Raw genomic sequence first — 19,755 nt, 5'->3', positions numbered from 1 at the left:
AGAAGTTGGGGCTTCATCACCTGAGGTGTCCAGCACAGTCCTGGAGCAAACCTGGGTCTGCCTGATTCCCCTGGATTTGGGTCCTACAGGGCCACTCCCACATCCCATGTATTAATACATCACACAGGCTTCAGGTAATGACTGCTCCAACCCAGGCTTCTCTTCTACCAAAGGAGCTGGCAGAGGGCAGGGGTGCACCCCTCCTCAAGCCTGGGAGAGCGGCAAGAAGGAAGACCAGCTTTCTCTTCCCACCCTCCAGCCAGGGATGGGGGTGCCGAGGGAAGTGAGGTGCCCCTCCCAGCACTGGCTTCTGCTTTCTGGCCCTGCTGTGGTCAAGCCTGAGTCAGCCCCACGCGACCACGCTGTCCGGGTTGCGGGGGGAGCCTGAGAGGGGGAGGGGTGAAGCTTGGGAATGAGGAGGGGTATGGGCCAAGCTAGGAGAGGGGGCCTGGCTGCCCACGCCGGGGCAAGGGATCACCTCCCGTGGGAACACAGGGTAGGGAGGTCGGAGAGTTGGCTCCATGGGCTAGGTCCGGAGTGGGGGCGGGGCAGGGCTGCTTTAACGGCCCCTCGAGGAATCCGTGGACGCATAGAGACCTCCTATCTCTCGATCTCTCTGTTCCTCTGTCTCTAAGCCCCCACCTCACCTCTGCTCGAGGTGCTCAGCCTCAGCTTCACAGGGCTGGGCCGGGCTGATTGCGGGGAAGGGTTGGGGGAGACGGAAGGGCAGCGCGTTGTTCAGGTAACTGGGGGGCCCAGCACCTGGCGGGGAGAATGGGGCTGGGGTGGGGTTGGGATGGGAAGAAAGACCCAGAGAGAAAAGTAGAGATACCCAGAGGCACCAGCCCGGGCCCCCGAGGGGCGTGGGCACCGGGAGGCGGGTTCCGCCTGGGGGCCGGGCCACCGCCGAGTTAAAGGCGGCTTCTTCCCGGGGCCACGGCTCCCCGCCGTCGCGTGTTCGCCGCCGCTGTGATGGCCTCGTCGCCTCTCCTGTTCGTGTTGCTGCTGCTGCTGCCGCTGGAGGTCCCCGCCGCAACGCGGTGGTCCTTGCTGGAAGCACTCCCCGAGGGGGCGGCCCCCTGCCAGGTAGCGTCCGCGACGCGGCGGGCGGGCCAGCCGGGACCCGCGCCCAGGTCGGGGGCCGGCCACTCCTCTCCTCTCACCACCCCCCCGACTTCGACGGGGACCACCGGGGTCCGGAGAGGATGCTACACGGGGGGGAGGGGAGTGGCGAGCCCCTCCCCAACCCCACCCTTCAATCCGGCACTTTGGCCATACTTTCTTTTCCCTTTCGCTTTCCTATCTGGAGTCCGAGTCCCTCAGCTGTCCCCCACCCCATCCTCCCGCAACTCCCTCCTCCCCCCAAGGTGCACTGAGCACCAACTGTGTACATCTGGAGCGAGAATCAGAGTCTCCTCTTTTAGGCCAGGGGAAGGAAGCCCAGACTCGCTGAGCTGCCGGCCCCTGGCCACGGGCATTCATCGAGGGTGCGTTTCGTTCCGGGAAGAGCGCGCGTTTTTGTGGTCCGGAGTAAACAGATGCCCTGGAGGCTAAACCACTTGCTCACAGACTCGGCCGCCCGCACCCCTCAGCTGGAGCCGGAAGTCAGCACCTATTAGGCGCCGCCTCTGCAGTAGCCTTGGGAGGAGTTGAGTGGGCTGGTGGAGAGGAAGAGTAAATAAGGAGTCAGTGAGGTGTAGGGCCTTGCTCAGCCCGGGGCCATGGCTCGAGGGGATGAAGTGGCCACAAAGGAGCAGGCGGTGGTGATACACACCACCGGAAGTCAGGGCTGACCCGCAGTGACCCAGGCGGGTGAAGGCCATGAATTCTTCCACCCTGTCTCCCCCTGGGTAAGAAGTTTCATCTCTGGAGGAAAGCAAGTCTTGTGCCTCCATTAACTGCCTACTGTTTGCAAATCTGTGTCACATCCATCTTGCAATCTGACTGATATTTAGGAAGATTTAGGCTTTCGGTGAAGCCTCAGCATCAGACTCCCACCTGGCAAGGTGGGGAAGGAGTGTGAGATAGAACACCTACTGTCTTCAGCTTCCTTCCTCCGAGAGGGTTTAACTTGACTCACACCCCTTTCTCCTGTGCAGGTCGGCGAGCTGTGCCTGCAGGCATCGCCCCAGAAGCCTGATGTTCCACTGGTCAACGTGAGCCTCTACTATGAGGCGCTGTGCCCTGGCTGCCGGGAATTCCTGATCCGAGAGCTCTTCCCGACGTGGCTGATGGTGTTGGAAATCCTCAACGTCACCTTGGTGCCTTATGGGAACGCTCAGGTGCCTGGGGACCAAAAGGGAGGCACGTGGCCACAGGAAGGAGGTCTGGGGGAGGGCCAGCCAGCACTCACCTCTCTTGTTTTCCAGGAAAGAAACGTCAGCGGCAAGTGGGAGTTCACATGCCAGCATGGCGAGCGGGAGTGCCTGCTTAACAAAGTGGAGGTGAGCAGCTCCCTTCTCCCCCAGTTCCCAAGGGAGGGGCACAGAGGCTGGGGTGACTGCCCTGATAAGGAAGGTGAAATTGTGACTCAGAAGGGATTGCAGACAGCTCTGTCCCTTGCCTCTGTGCCTCCATTTAATCATGTCTTTGTTCTCCACTTGATTGGTGGACACCTCGTGATTATTCCTGGGGTGGTCCTTGGGGTGGAGGGTGCTCTGAGCCATTCACATCCTTGCCTGCCCGCTTCCACCCCCAGGCCTGCCTGCTGGATCAGCTGGAGCAGAAAATAGCCTTCCTGACCATTGTCTGCCTAGAGGAAATGGATGACATGGAGCAAAACCTGAAGCCGGTGAGTAGCACCCCTCATTCAGCCTGGGTTGGGGGGCCCTGGCCTCCCTGCATCCAGACAGACCCAGGCTCAAGTCCTGGCCCCAACTGCCACTCTCTGTGCAGTCCCAGGAATACAGCCTCCTTTCTCAAAGATTCAGTCTCTGAATGGAGAGAACCAAGATCTTCTGCGGGCCTGCCTGATAGATCAAGGAGGGCTTCCTGGACGAGGTGCCTCTGAGCTGGGCTTGGTTGAACAGGAATATACAAGGATACAGACAGTGATCCTTCTCTGGGGTATGGAGATGACACATCTGGCCCACCTCCCTCCCTGGAGGATTATGAAAAAGAACTCCCAAAAGGGTGACTCATCTGCCCTGATTGTTTGTTTATTCATCAAGCATCTGGGCCACCCAAGAGACCTGAAGCCTCCCTGAGACACCTCCAAGCCCTGCAGAGTCATAGTGTGGCTGGGGGTGTGCAAAGGAGGAGGGAACACTCAGGAGACTCAGAGGAAGGAGGAGGAAAAGTGTTCCCGGCAGAGGGAACAGCGACTACGGATGCTCTGGGGAAAATAAAACACTGCAGGGGTGGGGCTGCAGGTCTGGTCTTCTTGGAGGCAGCCTGAGCCCCTGCCCTGGGGCCTCCACTCAGGCATGTGTTAAGCACTTGCTGTTTAGGAGCCTTGCTGCATCCCTGGAAACCACAGTCGTAAGTGAGGAGGCAGAAACTGGGCTTGAGGGCGTGGGGGTTGCTAGAAGGAGGACCGTTGGGGAGATAGCAGGGAGGAAGCTGAGGCAATGCCCCTGCTGATCAGCTCCCCATCTGCCCTCAGTGCCTGCAGATCTATGCGCCAAAGGTGTCCGCGGATTCCATCATGGAGTGTGCTACGGGGAACCGTGGCATGCAGCTCTTGCACATCAACGCTCAGCTCACGGACGCTCTGCGGCCACCCCACAAATACGTGCCCTGGGTCGTCGTCAATGGGGTAAGAACTCTTGGGGCCCCCCGGCAGGGACTGGGCTGATGGGCATGTACATTGATCTGGGAGGCAGGAGGCAAGGGCCAGACTGGGAGCCAGTGGAACTTTTAACCCCCTGTCTTGCTTGTTCAGGAACACATGAAAGATGAGGAACATCTCCTACACCTTGTCTGCCGGTTGTACCAGGTAAGCCAGGCAGGGAATGGAGGGATCTGGCTAGTGGCGGTAGGGTAGGGTCTCCTTTCAGGACCCCAACTCACAGCCACCTTCTCCAGGGCCAGAAGCCAGATGTCTGCCAACTCACAGCTGAGCTGTCCAAGGAAGTCCACTTCAAGTGACTGACAACCAGTGTCCTGGGAGGGAGCTGGTGCAAGAAGAATGAAATCACACCTGTCCTTGTTTTTTGATCCCTGACTCAGCAAAGCCACTACTTCCACCTATTCTACGAAGCCCAGACTCAAAATTCTGCCCCAGGATCAAGAATCTTGTCTCACTGTGAATGGTGCTACGTCAAAACTCACTTAATAAACACTTTTGGATTTTGTGATTCAGCAAATCTCCTTTTTCCAGATATGCACAATGCTGGGACCCCTGAGAACCTCCCTGTCCTGGGGATGAAGAGCCAGACAGATAGCCCTAGTCCCATGGGGCAGGGATGGGCCAGAGTGGGAGGCACCAGTACTAGAGGAGCCCAGAGGAGAAATGAAGGTTCTTCATAGGAAGGAGGGACATTAGGGCTGGGGTTTTGAAGGGTGACTAGGAGTTCATTAGGCAAAAAATATATCCGTTACATCAACACACAGCCCTAGCTACTCTTCTTCGCTGCCCCACACTAGGTGTTATGGGTTAAGCCAGAAGGTGGTAACTGGAGTCATGCAAGGCCACAAGTGGGGCAGTGACCTTGTCTGAGGAGTTTGAAAGAATAAGTTTACTGGGGAGAAGTCATGGAGTTCCAGGGAAGGGGAACAAGTGTGAAAAGACCCAGACAGCAACAAGATCTGGAGTTAGAGTGCCAGGCTGAGGCATCTAAGAACAACAGGCCATGTTACAGGATAACTTTCAAAGAAGGGGAACAAGTCATGGTTCTCACGCTGGTGTAAAATGAATGCATGTTAAAGATTTTCTCTATTTCATGATTTATGAGGGGCAGCTGGTCAGATAGTCAAAGAACAAACAGGTTTATAGATCAGGAATATTGAAATGATTGGGCAAACTGACTCACAGGGGCAGAGAAATGATCAGCTTTCCCTTTTTTTGCGCCCAGTTTTATGATGTTTTTATAATCTTAATACAGTTGACCCTTGAACAACACAGGCTTGAACTGCATAGATCCACTTCTACACAGATTTTGTAAAATAATTTTATTTATTTATTTTTGGCTGAGCTGGATCTTCGTTGCTGCGTGCAGGCTTCCTCTAGTTGCGGCGAGCTGGGGTCTACTCTTCACTGCAGTCCATGGGCCTCTCATTGCAGCGGCTTCTCCTGTTGCCGCGCACAGGCTTGAGGGCATTCAGGCTTCATGGCGGCTCACAGACTCTAGAGCACAGGCTTGTCATTGTGGCACAAGGGCGTAGTTGCTGCTCAGCATGTGGGATCGTAATAGACCAGAGATGGAATCAGTGTCCATACACTGCAAGGCGGACTCTTAATCACTGGACCACCAGGGAAACACCCTACACAGATTTTTTCCCCCCAGTAAATACAGTCCTACATGATCTGTAGTTGGTGTGTGTGGTTAGAATGCTTAAAATGTACTTGCTTAGCAACTTTCACATGTGACAATACAGCACTCTAACTATAGTCACCATGCTGTGCCTTGGATCCTCAGGGCTTATGGTAAAAGTTTGTACCCTTTGACCAACGTCACCCCATTCCTCACCCCATCCCCTAGCTCCTGAAAACCGGCATTCTTCTGTTTCTGTGAGTTGGGCTATTTTAACTTCCACACATAAGTGAAATCGTGCAGATTTTAATCGTTCTCTGTCTGGCTAATTTCTCTTAGCATGACACCTACCAGCTTCATCCACGGTGCCACAGATAGCAAGATTTGCTTCTGTTTTTTTATGACTAAATAATATCTGAGCTGTCCCTTTTGTTAAAAATAATCTCAAAGAAAGACCTTCCTTGCCAGGTCTCATTGAATTTGCCCTGATTATTTTACATGGGTACAGCAAGAGTTCAGCTTGCTTTACTGGAAGTTTCCATAAGGAATCTCAGAATGGACTTCCAAAAGCCTCTATCCTTTGCTAACTGAAGATACGAGCCCGAGCTTCACCTGCTATATCTATGCCTTTTGGTGAATTTGGCTCTTCTTTGATGTCCCCAAAATCTGCAAAGCTTGGCCTGGCTGGATCTGTAAGGCTTACCCTGCAAGCTAGGGACAAGCCAGCTTTCCTGAGAGGGTTTTGTAGCACTTGCTGCCAAAAGTCGAACTTAGTCTCTTGACACTGGTTGATGAAATCCTATCTGGGGATGGTCTCTCTTCCAGAAAGTGGAGCTTAATTCCACCCCCTCACCCCAACCCCGAGAGTGGGCTGGATTCAGGGACTCAATTCCAAAGAAGGGAAAGTGAGAAATGGTAACTCGATAGTGGAGCAGAAACAGCTGGCAGACAGCCCCTGAACTACGTGGTCCAGGTGAGGGTCACATGCTTCGGGCGAGCGTCACCAGGAGTAAGTCATGCAGTATCATGCACTTTCTCACAGACACCTTTGTGAACCCCAATCTAACCATGAGAAAACAGCACCTGAACCCAGATGGAGGGACATTCTACCAAATGCCCCACCGGTCCTCTTCAAAGGTGTCATGGTCATAAAAAGCAAGAAAAAACCCTGAAGGACAAGAAAAAAACCAGAAAGATCAGAGACCAGAGGAGCCTAAGGAGAGGGATAGCTAAATGCAATATGGTGGGATCATGGCCAAGTTTACATTTGAACAAATAACTGGAATTAGGACTGATAAGTCTGTCCTGTGGTTCCCTGATATCAGTAAATGCCCCTTCAGGAATCTGCCCCATAGAAATGTTTCACAGAGCTAAAAAACGACAACCTGCTAGTAAATATACCAAAAAAGAGGCAGAGTCCCAGATATAGAGAACAAAATAGTGATTACCAGTGGAGGGGGTAGAGGGGCAATATAGAGGTAAGGGATTAAGAGTATACAGACCATCAGGCATAAAATATGCTACAAAGGGGCTTCCCTGGTGGCTCAGTGGGTAAAGAATCTGCCTGCAGTGCAGGAGATGGAAGCAGATGAAAGTTCAATCCCAGGGCTGGGAAGATCCCCTGGAGGAGGGCATGGCAACCCACTCCAGTATTCTTGCCTGGAGAATCCCATGGACAGAGGAGCCTGGTGGGTTACAGTCCTAAGGTCCCAAAGAGTCAGACATGACTGAAGTGACTGAACACACACACACGCACACCCTACAAGGATGGGCTTCCCTGCTGGCTCACACAATAAAGAACCTGATTACAATGCAGAAGATCAGGATTTGAATCCCCCAGTCAGAAAGATTCTCTGGAGGAGGGAATGGTTTCTCACCCCAGTATTCTTGCCTGGAGAATTCCGTGTTGCCGGCAGACACCACTGAGGGAGCAACACACATATTCTACAAGGATACATTGTATAACACGGAAACTATAGCCTGAGCGACCAACACACATATTCTACAAGGATACATTGTATAACACGGAAACTATAGCCAATGTTTTATAATAACTACAAATGGAGTGTAACCTTTAAAAATTGTGAATCTTTATATTGTACAACTAATTTATATACTAGGATATATCAACTATACATCAATGAAGAAAAAGAAATATGTCACAAGGAGGTCACTAGCCAAGCTCCTTTTTAATTAACTGACTAGAGTAATTACGACTACAAAGTCCCTTCTAAAAATTAATACAGCATTGTAAAGCAACCATACTTGAGTAAAATGAAATTTTTTACAAATTCCTTCTAAAATACAACATCACATCATATTCGCCATTTTATCATATTCACAAGTTCTACCTACACTTAAGGAGGAGGTACAGATATGCATCTGAGGCAGAAATCTTGGGACCATATTTTAGAATGCTGCCTCTCACACTTCCTGATACAGAAAAATATACTCACAGTGAGAAGTAAAGGCCTCTCTGAATTACAGACACGACTGAGCGACTTCCCTTTCACTTTTCACTTTCCTGCATTGGAGAAGGAAATGGCAACCCACTCCAGTGTTCTTGCCTGGAGAATCCCAGGGACGGGGGAGCCTGGTGGGCTGCCGTCTATGGGGTCGCCCAGAGTCGGACACGACTGAAGCGACTTAGCAGCAGCAGGCAGGCAGATGGTGGTTCATTCGGTAAAGAATCACCTGCCAATGCAGGAGACCTGGGTTTGATCCCTGGGTCAGGAAGATCCCCTGGAGAAGGAAATGGCAAACCACTCCAGTATTCTTGCCTGGAAAATTCCATGGACAGAGGAGCCTGGCGGGCAACAGTCCATGGGGTCTCAAAGAGTCAGACACGACTGAGCCACTAAGCTATCAGCAGGCATGCAGACAGAGTTTACAGCTTCAAAAAGTTCAGCTGCGTCTCAAGAGGAAACAACATAGGGGAAGTAAAATTTAGAATTCGATTTTGGGAAGCTTGTCCAAAACAGCAAAGATTTGAACACTTGGTTAAAAAGTTCATAGATTACTATGCAACCATTCTTCAGTTAAGTTCATTCGCTCAGTCGTGTCTGACTCTTTGCGACCCCATGAATCACAGCACGCCAGGCCTCCCTGTCCATCACCAACCCCCGCAGTTCACTCACACTCACGTCCATTGAGTCGGTGATGCCATCCAGCCATCTCATCCTCTGTTGTCCCCTTCTCCTCCTGCCCCCAATCCCTCCCAGCATCAGAGTCTTTTCCAATGAGTCAACTCTGCGCATGAGGTGGCCAAAGTACTGGAGTTTCAGCTTTAGCATCATTCCTTCCAAAGAACACCCAGGACTGATCTCCTTTAGAATGGACTGGTTGGAGCTCTTTGCAGTCCAAGGGACTCTCAAGAGTCTTCTCCAACACCACAGTTCATTAGTAACTCTAATTTCCAATAAAAACTAGGAAGCAAGCAATTGTAAACTGTCTGTGGCCATACCAACATTTATACTAATGTCTATACCAATATTCTGCAGTAGACTCACAAAATTATGAATATATCATTTAATAATCTGTAGAGACATATGCTTCCTTATAATACAATTTTTTGATGTGGCAAAGGACACATTAGTAGTCTAAACATCATTAGTGCCTCTGTAAAAATTAAGAAGCCAAGGAGATAAGCTTATGTTTATTAATTAATATTGTAGTATTTTCCCTTATTTGAAAATGACCTACATATTCAATGATCCATCATTTCTTAACTTAGTGTAACTCCAAGGTTTCAAGCTTCCAAAATGATTCTGGAAGTTATTTTTAAGCACACATATTGTAACACATAATTATTGTTGAAAAGCTCACTTATAAACATGTATCTCATTTATATGTATTACTTGTTTTCTAACAATTATACTTAGATTACTCGTGAAATTTTCATGAGTCGTTAAATAGCTAGCCATGACCTTACCCTGTTTTTCTTGTTGATAAATCAGGCAAGTGTCAAAAATTACAGAAGCAAAGAGTATAAAAAGTTAAATATATGACTTCCTTTATATAAAATTTTAATCGATCGATTATTTTTGGATCTGCAGGATCTTTGTTGCTGTGTGCAGGCTGTCTTTAGCTGTGGTGAGTGGGGGCTACTCTTTGCTGCCATCCCCAGGTTTCTTATTGTGGTGGCTTCTCTTGATGCAGAGCACGGACTCTAGAGCACTGACTCAGTAGTTGCGGCACACAGGCTGAGTTGCTCGCCAGCAAGAGCGATCTTCCTGGACCAGGGATCGAACCCGTGTCCCCTGCGGTGGCACGTGGATTCTTATTCACTGTGCCACCAGGGAAGGCCAGACTTCTGTTATTTTAAAATTTACTGTTGCTATATGTCAAGCAACTCACTTTTGTCATTTCTTTTGTCCTCAAGTTGAGTTCATGGTTTTAAAATCTTAAACATTTAGCCAAGACAGCTAAATTTGTTTGTTTGACTAATCAATGTAAGTACCTTTTTAAAAGCCAACTAAATAGAGCTCTTTTACAAGTTAATTTTTAGCAATACTTCCTAGAGGTAAAAAAAAAATATTACATACATGCAACATAGTGTCAGGAAACGTTTAACAGGAGGATTCCTGTGTGCTGTTTTCTATCTCTCATAAATCCTTGTTCCTTATCAGTTCCTGATAACGGGAACGAGTGGAGTGGCACGCTGCTCCCAGGAATGAGGTCATGAGATAAAACACATTTGTGGATTTCCTTCAGTAAACATTCTCCTTACGACAAAATTGCTTGTTCACGACTCTCTTTCTTGACATATAGATTGACTTCTTACTTATGACCATTGCTAATTCCTTGTTTCCTTGATAACGGTTGTTGTACGTTTGGTTTTCTGATCTTTATCGTTGTCGAAAGAAATTCCTTGTATACCAGCCTATATATACTCACAGAAAGATCATTAAAGCACACTTGCTCCACCAGAGACTTGGGTCCCATGTCTTTCTTTCTCTTTCTCTCTCCCTCACTCCCTCTGGCTAATTCTCTGGAGTGTGGAAACCCACCGAGCTTACGCTCCTGCCCGGGCTTTCAAGACCTCCTCAAGAGGACACCCTGTGCCTTCGTAAGCGGTGCAAGCCCTGTTCTAGGGTTTTATTGGTTCTCTGCGTAAACCAGGAAATACTAGCTTCTTTCTCTCTTTCACTTTTATCGTTGACTCTGGACCACCAGGTTCCAGTCCATTAAAGGACCATAACAACATAGACAACATAGACAATCATAGAGACAAAAGCAAACAGAGAGTTTGTAGCTTTTATTTTTAAAGTTTAGTCATGAAACAAGTACAAGAATTTTAAACTCATTATTTAAGAAAAAATAATTGGATGCAAATTGTGTTTCTGGCAGATGGAATAAGTTTACTAATATTTGTGAAGAAGGCTTTTTGAAAATAATTTTATTTATTTATTTATAGCCATGCTGAATCTTCATTGCTGCAAGGGCTTTTCTCTAGCTGCAGAGAGTGGTGGCTACTCTCTAGTTGATTCTCTAGTACATTCACAAGCTTCTCATTGTGGAGAAGTTCTGGACATGGGCTTAGTTGCTCCAAGGCACTTGGGATCTTCTTCGATCACGGATTCAACTCATGTCTTCTGCGTTGTCAGAGGGATTCTTTACCATTGAGCCACGAGGGAAGCCCTTGAAAAAAGGCTTTTAAAACTTTTTTGCTTGCCAGTATGTTTCCAAATAGCCCTCTGATATATAATTCCATTTTAGCTTAGGAGAGAAGGCCTTGATTATCCTTGCAATCAGACTCTGAATATATCTCCAATTAAGCCAATTTCTCCAAATAAGCCATGCTGCTGCTGCAGCTGCTGCTGCGTCACTTCAGTTGTATCCGACTCTGTGCGACCCCAGAGATGGCAGCCCACCAGGCTCCCCCGTCCCTGGGATTCTCCAGGCAAGACCACTGGAGTGGGTTGTCATCTCCTTCTCCAATGCATGAAAGTGAAAAGTGAAAGTGAAGTTGCTCAGTCGTGTCCGACTCCTATCGACCCCATGGACTGCAGCCTTCCAGGCTCCTCCATCCGTGGGATTTTCCAGGCAAGAGTACTGGAGTGGGTTGCCATTGCCTTCTCCACCAAATAAGCCATAGACTTCCTTAAAAAAAAAAAAAAATCCTTTCAATATCTGGTTTCAGCTCAGACAAACAGTAAAATTTCCCAACAGTACTGAACTCATTTTTTTCCTACTATTTTTAAACCAAAAGCATACTTATTTCAAGTGATTCAAAATCAGTCAGTCTCCTGTGACTAAACCATGAGTGCATGAAGTGAAGTGAAAGTGTTAGTTGCTCAGTCTAGTCTGACTCTTTGTGACCCCGAGGGCTGTAACCCCACCAGGATTCTTAATCCATGGAATTCTCCAGGACAGAATACTGGAATGGGTAGCTATTCCTTTCTCCAGGGAATCTTCCCGACCCAGGTCTCCCACATTTCAGGCAGATTCTTTCCTATCTGAGCCACCAGAGAAGCCCTCTCATGGATGCATGAGATTTTCCCAAAGAGTGCAAAAAATAGCACCCTCTCAAATCCAGCAAGTATGCTAAATCGTGTCCAGCTCTTTGGGACCCATGGACTGTAGCCCACCAGGCTCCTCTGTCCAGGGGATTCTCTAGGCAAGAATACTGGAGTGCATTGCCATGCCCTCCTCCAGGGAATCTTCCCGACCCAGGGATCGAACCCACATCTCTGCTGTTTCCTGCATTGGCAGGTGGGTTCTTTACTACTAGTGTCACCTGGGAAGCCCCTTCAAGATCCAGACCCTCTCTCAAAGATGACCAAAAGAGAGAAAGACGTGGACAATTTCCCTCAGAGGCTGGCAACAGGGCCCAGTGGTCGGTAGGACCCTATCCACAAATGGGGTGCAAAATACATTTGTGTGTGGCCATCAGCATATTCTCAGGGTTCTCACCTGCGGGTCTGACACTCAGGACCAAACATGCCGGCATGTCCCCGCAGACAGAAAGCCAAGCCAAGCTCTCAGCACACAATAGGAAACAAAGAGGAAACAGCTGTCCCTGGAAGGGAAAGGGTTAACAAATGGGTACCCCACACAAAATTTACAAGAGTTCGGGGAATTTCCTCGTGATCTAGTGGTTAGGACTCAGAGCTTCCACTACCGGGGGCACAGGTTCCATCCATGGTCAAGGAACTAAGATCCTGCTTTCCTTAAAGCATGGACAAAAAAGGAAAAAAAGCTCACAAGAGTTAACTACCCAAAGAACTAATCCTTTCAAATGCTTTTCTCTGGCCAATCCACCCGGGAAAGAAAAAGATAAAGAGAAATTGTTTACCATCCTCTCTCTGCGAGGTACCACAGACAGCAATCAGGGAGACAGATATGGTAAGGATTCTAGCTTCTGCTCCAGCCTGGTCCTTGGATCTCTAAGTTGCAGACCCAGAAGTCAATTGCGTCCCTACCAATGCGAGCCCATTCTTGTCTCCAGAACCATAGTGGATGTAGAATTTTCCTCCACCTTCTAGGGTCTCCAACTGAAACTGACATACAAGACAGATTAACAGGGGGGAAAGCACACAAAATTTATGTGTATGTGGGAATCTTTGCCAAAAAAAAAAAGAAGAAAATGAAGACCGAAAGACTTGTTATTTACTAGGTTGAACAGAGGAGCAACTACAGAAGAGCTATTGAAATACCTGGGGAGACAAGGAGGATAAGTTATTTCAAAAGACCTGTTAGTACGGATTGTCCTCATGGAAAAAAAATCCTTTGAGAAAAATCTGACTCTGTCTCTGAGGATAAAAGGTTTCTTCCTCCCAGTATAGGGAAGAAAACTTTCCCATGGGAAGTTTATTTCTTGCTTTCAGGAAGAAAAAGGAAGTTCCCAGAGCCCTTCTTGCATCTTGCTGTTATACTAATGCCTTGAACTCAAAATAATCAGTCTGCTAGAGTAGCATATTGGTGGAGGGGTGGCATGTTCTGAACTCTTTCAACAGAAACACCCAAAATCATGTCCAGACATCAAAAGCTGTTCCTCCTGATGGGCGCTAAATTCTTTTGACATTTTGACCTTTAAGAAAAAACTTTGTCCACACCATGTGGATTCTTGGTTCCCTGACCAGGGATCAAGCTCAAACCCCCTGGAGTGGAAGTATGGAATCTTAACCACTGGATAGCCGAAGAAGTCCCTAACTCGTCCCTGGGCACTAAATCCTTAATAGACCTTCCATTTCTTTTCAACCAGAAATCAGTAATCCATTGATAGGAAATGCCAAATGGTCATATAAAGCCAAATTCCCAGTCCCTAATGACATCGTGTGGGAGAAGGCAATGGCACCCCACTCCAGTACTGTTGCCCGGAAAATCCCATGGATGGAGGAGCCTGGTAGGCTGCAGTCCATGGGGTCACTAAGAGTTAGACCCGACTGAGAGACTTCGCTTTCACTTTCCATTTTCATGCATTGGAGAAGGAAATGGCAACCCATTCCAGTGTTATTGCCTGGAGAATCGGAGAAGCCTGGTAGGCTGCAGTCCATGGGGTCGCACAGAGTCCGACACGACTGAAGCGACTTAGCAGCAGCAGCAATGACATCGTGTGTGTGCATGCTAAGTCATTTCAGTTGTGTCGGACTCTTTGAGACTCTATGGACTGTAGCCTGCTAAGCTCCTCTGTTTATGGGATTCTCCAGGCAAGAATACTGGATTGGGTTGCCATGCCCTCCTTCAGGGGATCTTCCCTACCCAGGGATTGAACCCATGTTTCTGGTGTCTCCTGCATTGGCAGGTGGGTTCTTTACCACTAGCATCACCTGGGAAGCCCTGCCAATGACATCATCCATCAGCTCAGACTGTGGGCTTCCCTGGTGGCTCAGATGGTAAGGAGTCTGCCTGTAATGTGGGAGACCAGGGTTTGATCTCCGGGTTTGGAAGATCCCCTGTTAAAAGGAACAGCTTACCCACTCCAATATTCTGGCCTGGAGAATTCCATGGACAGAGGAGCCTGGCAGGCTATAGTCCATGGGGTTGCAAAGAGTCGGACACCGCTGAGCAACTTTCACTTTCACATCACTTTCAGCTCAGACTAGGACTTGAACCCATGGGGCTGGGACTGGAACACAGCCAAAACCCAGTCTTCCAACTGAGACCACAACACCCGGTTTCAGGACCTAATGAAGCTCAGGTTCTTGATGTCTCATCGCATCAAGGCCTTCGAGTTTTAGGATGGAAAATAAGGCTGAAGATAAGTATCAGAGTTGCTGTGGTCTTACATTCTTCTCCTCTTCCTGGGGCCACTGAGATCATGAGGCATCATGTGATTCCAAGACAGGTTCTGGTAGTCTTAGAAGTCATCCTCCTGTAACATTCTTTCTGGAATGAAGAATGCTCCCAGAGGAAAGGACTGGAAAGAATTCAGTGAGAGACAAAGTGATAGGTAAGAAGTGGATTTGTTTAGAAAGAAAGACATCCCATAGACAAGCGTGTGGGCTGTCGCAGAGGGTGAGTGTGGCCTCAAAATGTGGTGTGGTTAGCTTTTATGGGCTGGGTAATTACATCAGTTAATGAGCAGGTTATTCCAACTATTTGGGAAGGGGCAGAGATTTCCAGGAATTGGGCCGATACATTCTGATCTTTAATGATCAGCCTGGGAAGTGTCACGGCGTGTGCGAGAGCGTGACTTAGCTTGTTGATGTGTTACAGTGAGCGTATACTGAGGCTCAAGGTCTAGTGGAAGGTGGCTTGTCCACCGTCTTGAACCCATTTGGTTCTTATCAGTTTGTGTTGTGTCCTTGGGCTATGTCATTCTTTCAAAAATTGTGTCCTGTCTCCTCCCGTCCTGATTTGTTCTCCCCTCAGAGATTTTACTCCCATGTTCTTATGAGAAGCAGGACAACGGTGGTATCTTCTGTAACTGCTTCAAGGCTGAATAGGGGTGTGGACCCTCCTGTCAGTGAGTAAAAATCTCCAGATACCTGAGCTAGGGGCCCCGGTCCAGGACAGCTCCTTGTTTTAATCTGTATGGACTGGAACCCCCACATAGGCAGCATCTTCATGTGGAACTGATGCCACTGTGTCACAAAAAAAAAAAAAAAAAAACTGGGCTCTGTTCACCAATGCCGAACATGAATATGGAATCAAGAGTTTTGGAGGAGTAGAAAGGAGTAGGTTTATTACTTTGCAAGGCAAAGGGGGACCACAGCAAGCTAATGTTTTCAAGACCATGCCCCACCTCCTGGGACATTAGAAAAGGCCTTCAAGTTTTAGGATGGAAAATAAGGCTGAAGATAAGTATCAGAGTTGCTGTGGTCTTACATTCTTCTCCTCCTCCTGGGGCCACTGAGATCATGAGGCATCATGTGATTCCAAGACAGGTTCTGGTAGTCTTAGAGGTCATCCTCCTGTAACATTCTTTCTGGAATGCAGAATGCTTCCAGAGGAAAGGACTATTAGGGAGTGCTGTCTTGTGAGGATACACATCAAGTGTAGCTAGATGGCAATCATTTTCAGAGTGCAGTTAAGCAAGAAAGAGAGGGAGAACAGACATCTGTAGGTTAAATGGGTGGAGAGAAGAAGGACTGGATAAGCGCTAACATAACAGGGTCCTGCAATCAGTATTGGCTACAGCAAACACTTCCTTAGCCTTCTAAGAATCTTCTGGGTGATGAAGCACTTTTTGTAACAGCACCAGAGTACAAAAATATCTATAAATGACAAAAGACTCAAAAGGCATAGTTAAATATCTGATTACAGTATACTTGTAAAGAATCCGCCTGCAATGTGAGAGACCTGCGTTCGATCCCTGGGTTGGGAAGATTCCCTGGAGAAGGGCATGGCAACCCTCTCCAGTATTCTTGCCTGGTGGGCTACAGTCCATGGGGCTGCAAAGAGTCGGACAAGACTGAGCAACTAAGCATGAAACAGTGTAATTGATATAAAAAAAAAAATCTTGGTTACAATAACCATTTCCATTACATGACATTACAATAATATTTAACATATCATACCAAATATGTGCGTGTTAAATATTTCTCTTTCAGAGACCCTCCAAAGCTGGAAATCAGAACTTTAATTAAAATTTGGTATTCCAGACGTTTGTCAAAAAGTTTTAAAACTTGTCAAATAAGACTATAGGTCACTGTCAAACAACACTTATTCCTTAACCAAAGTTACAAAAGCTCTCACAAGCACATACAAATCAATTAAAGGCCAAGAAACTCACACAATCTGTTGTGAAAAGCAGCATTTCAAGAATACTTTGGAGGGAGAATCCAAATCCAGTCTTGTCCTAGCCCATTCCCAACAAAATCCATTTACCCAACTAAGTTTAATCCAATCTTAGAAAATCCTGATCATGCATAATTCTTTTCAGTATTTTTTCATTCCTCACACCTTTTTTTTTTTTTTTTACTGAAAACACATATCTGATTTTTCTTAAAAGTTTTTTTTCCATGTTACTATTCTTGCTGACAAATTTTCGATAGATATAATTAGATCTGGTAGACCTAGGGACAACAGAAGTATTATACTTAACATTGATGACTCTAAAGACATGTCTGTATTAATCAACCAACAAGTTTAAGCCACCTGCAATACCAGATATCAGTTTTACCCTGAATACTTTCCAGATAACATGAACCTGAAACTTATTCTGACCAGATTATTTTGTATTTCTGAATATATATATGTGCTTAATTTCCTTTAAGTCAATCAAATAGAGCCATTTTATGAATTAATTTTTGGCAATACTATATGTCTATAACACACACATAGACACATATGAACACACAAGCAAACACAGAGGCATCATAGTTCCTGTTTCAACATTTTAGCCACGATCTTAGGGACTTGAACCATTTTCCCAAAATAGTTCCTAAATCTGGGAGAGGGTCATTTACAGCCTCTATTTTTTGTGCAATGTGACTTAGTAATTGAGATACATTAGCAGAGTTATCTGGAATAAAAGCACAACATTCTGCCTTTGCAGTAAATTCCAAAGAGCGTCACGTTTATCATGGATGGTTTCAGGTAAAGCCTTGATTACTTTCCATCACTGAGTTTGTGGGATCATAATCTTTTCATCTAACATATACCATATCTTTTGACTTATTAACCCCCTATTTTTAGCCCAATCTTCCTCCTTCATATAACAAGGTTGTGGCATTTCCTCTATCAAGCCTGGGACGTGTAAAACTGCTTTTATTTTATCTGTTGGTGTGCACGCTGCTTTCTTCGCTTCTTGGTCAACGTGGTGATTTCCCTTTCCAATTTCAGACCCGGGAATCTGAGACTGATGTCCCCTACAGTGAACACCAGCCATTTCTTGAGGGTCTTGTTTAATAACCACTGGCTGGATATCTTCGGCCAGGCCTGGATCCTCGATACTCCACACTCCAGGGTCTAAGGCTTCCATCTCAACTTCAGATCCAGTCTGCTGCTTTCTGTTTTCTGTTAGAGCCATTCGGTGATAAGGGTGGTTCCCTTGCCCCTTGAGAAACGGAATGACCCTAACTTAGTTAAGAAATCTCTTCCCATCAAAGGAATGGGACAATAAGGCACAAATTGAAAGGAATGTAAAAACAGCTGGCCATTGACATTGCACAAAAGGGGCTCCAGAAAAGTGTGCCCCTATTTCTTCCCTGACAACCTCATTATGTATTCCTTATGATTGCTAAGTTTTCCAATCCTTGGGTTAAGATCGAGAAGGTTGTCTACAAGAAATTCTATCAAGTAGCCTGGCACATCAATAACCACCTGAGGCTAGTTATGCAGATAGTATCTCCAGGAAGAGCCCCTTTTAGCTTCGGGCTGGTAAGTCTTCTGACTGTGAAACCAAGGGTGGAAGGCCTCCCCACCTCACTCTCCGGCCCCTGCGACATCCATCTGCCAATGCCCTGGCTATGTGCAAAGGGCACATTGATCACAGTCTTCCCTCCAGTGTCCCTTTTGTCCACATAGGATACACCTTCCTTGTTTGGGTACCCGTGGACCTAGTGGTCTGCCAGGGCCAGATTGGCCGCAAGAAGCAGTCTCCCAATTGGTCGACTCTGAGCAGACAAAGCCGCTGCAATCATCTGGGCCTTATGCATATTTCTCTGAGCTCGTTCAGCCTTTGTGGCCATATCCCAATTATTGAAAACTAAATAAGTCAATTGGAGTAATGATCGCTCATTGGAGTCTAAAGACCAGCAGTTGCTTTTTGAATCTTCTGTGTTGACTAAAAAACTAGTCACAACCTGAAAGCAGAGAGTTATGGGAATACCAGACCACTTTACCTGCCTCCTGAGAAACCTGTATGCAGGTCAAGAAGCAACAGAAGCAGACATGGGACAACGGACTTGTTCCAAATTAGGAAAGCGCTACGTCAAGGCTATATATTGTCACCCTGCTTATTTAACTTACTGCAGAGTACATCATGAGAAACGCTGCATTGGATGAATCACACAAGCTGGAATCAAGATTGCCAGGAGAAATATCAACAACCTCAGATATGCAGATGACACCACCTTAATGAAGAGTAGGAACAGTATGAAAAGGCAAAAAGATATGACATGGAAAGATGAACTCCCCAGTTCAGTAGGTGCCAATATGCTACTGGAGAAGAGTGGAGAAATAACTACAGAAAGAATGAAGGGACAGAGCCAAAGCAAAAACAACACCCAGATGTGGATGTGACTGGTGACTGAAGTAAACCCCGATGCTGTAAAGAGCAATATTGCATAGGAACCTGGAATGTTAGGTTCACGAATCAAGGTAAATTAGAAGTGGTCAAGCAGGAGATGTCAAGAGTGAACATCGACATTCTAGGAATCAGTGAACTAAAATGGACTGGAATGGGTGAATTTAACTGAGAGACCATTATATCTATTACTGTGGGCAAGAATCCCTTAGAAGAAATGAAGTAGCCATCATAGTCAACAAAAAAAAGTCTGAAATGCAGTACTTGGATGCAATCTCAAAAATGCCAGAATGAACTCAGTTCAGTTCCAAGGCAAACAATTTAGGAGACCTGGGTTCGATCCCTGGGTTGGGAAGAGCCCCTGGAGAAGGAAAAGGCTACCCACTCCAGTATTCAGGCCTGGAGAATTCCATGGACTGTGTAGTCTACGGGGTCGCAAAGAGTCAGATATGACTGAGCGACTTTCACTCACTCACTCACTCACTCACTCACTCCAAGTATATGCCCCAACCAGTTGTGCTGAAGAAGTTGAAGTTGAACGGTTCTATGAAGACCTACAAGACCTTCTAGAACTAACATGAAAACAAGATGTCCTTTTCATCATAGGGGACTGGAATGCAAAAGTAGGAAGTCAAGAGATACCTGGAGTAACAGGCAAATTTGGCCTTGGAGTACAAAATGAAGCAGGGCAAAGGCTAATAGAGT

General features: G+C 47.0%; 1 protein-coding gene across 1 annotated transcript; it reads left to right on the top strand.

The window, feature by feature from the left end:
* The first annotated feature begins 821 nt into the window (after positions 1-821).
* On the top strand, positions 822-4,298 carry IFI30 (IFI30 lysosomal thiol reductase). Its single transcript, XM_061421593.1, has 7 exons — positions 822-1,086; positions 2,100-2,282; positions 2,370-2,444; positions 2,699-2,791; positions 3,605-3,757; positions 3,884-3,937; positions 4,027-4,298. The coding sequence occupies exons 1-7, from the start codon at positions 973-975 to the stop codon at positions 4,087-4,089; spliced, it is 735 nt and encodes a 244-aa protein (XP_061277577.1). The 5' UTR covers positions 822-972; the 3' UTR covers positions 4,090-4,298.
* The last annotated feature ends 15,457 nt before the right edge of the window (positions 4,299-19,755 follow it).

The sequence above is a fragment of the Bos javanicus genome, chromosome 7 (assembly GCF_032452875.1).
Source record: "Bos javanicus breed banteng chromosome 7, ARS-OSU_banteng_1.0, whole genome shotgun sequence".
Taxonomy (NCBI): Eukaryota; Metazoa; Chordata; class Mammalia; order Artiodactyla; family Bovidae; genus Bos; species Bos javanicus.
Note: the sequence above shows the minus strand (reverse complement) of the source record. Positions and strands in the feature narration are given on the sequence as shown.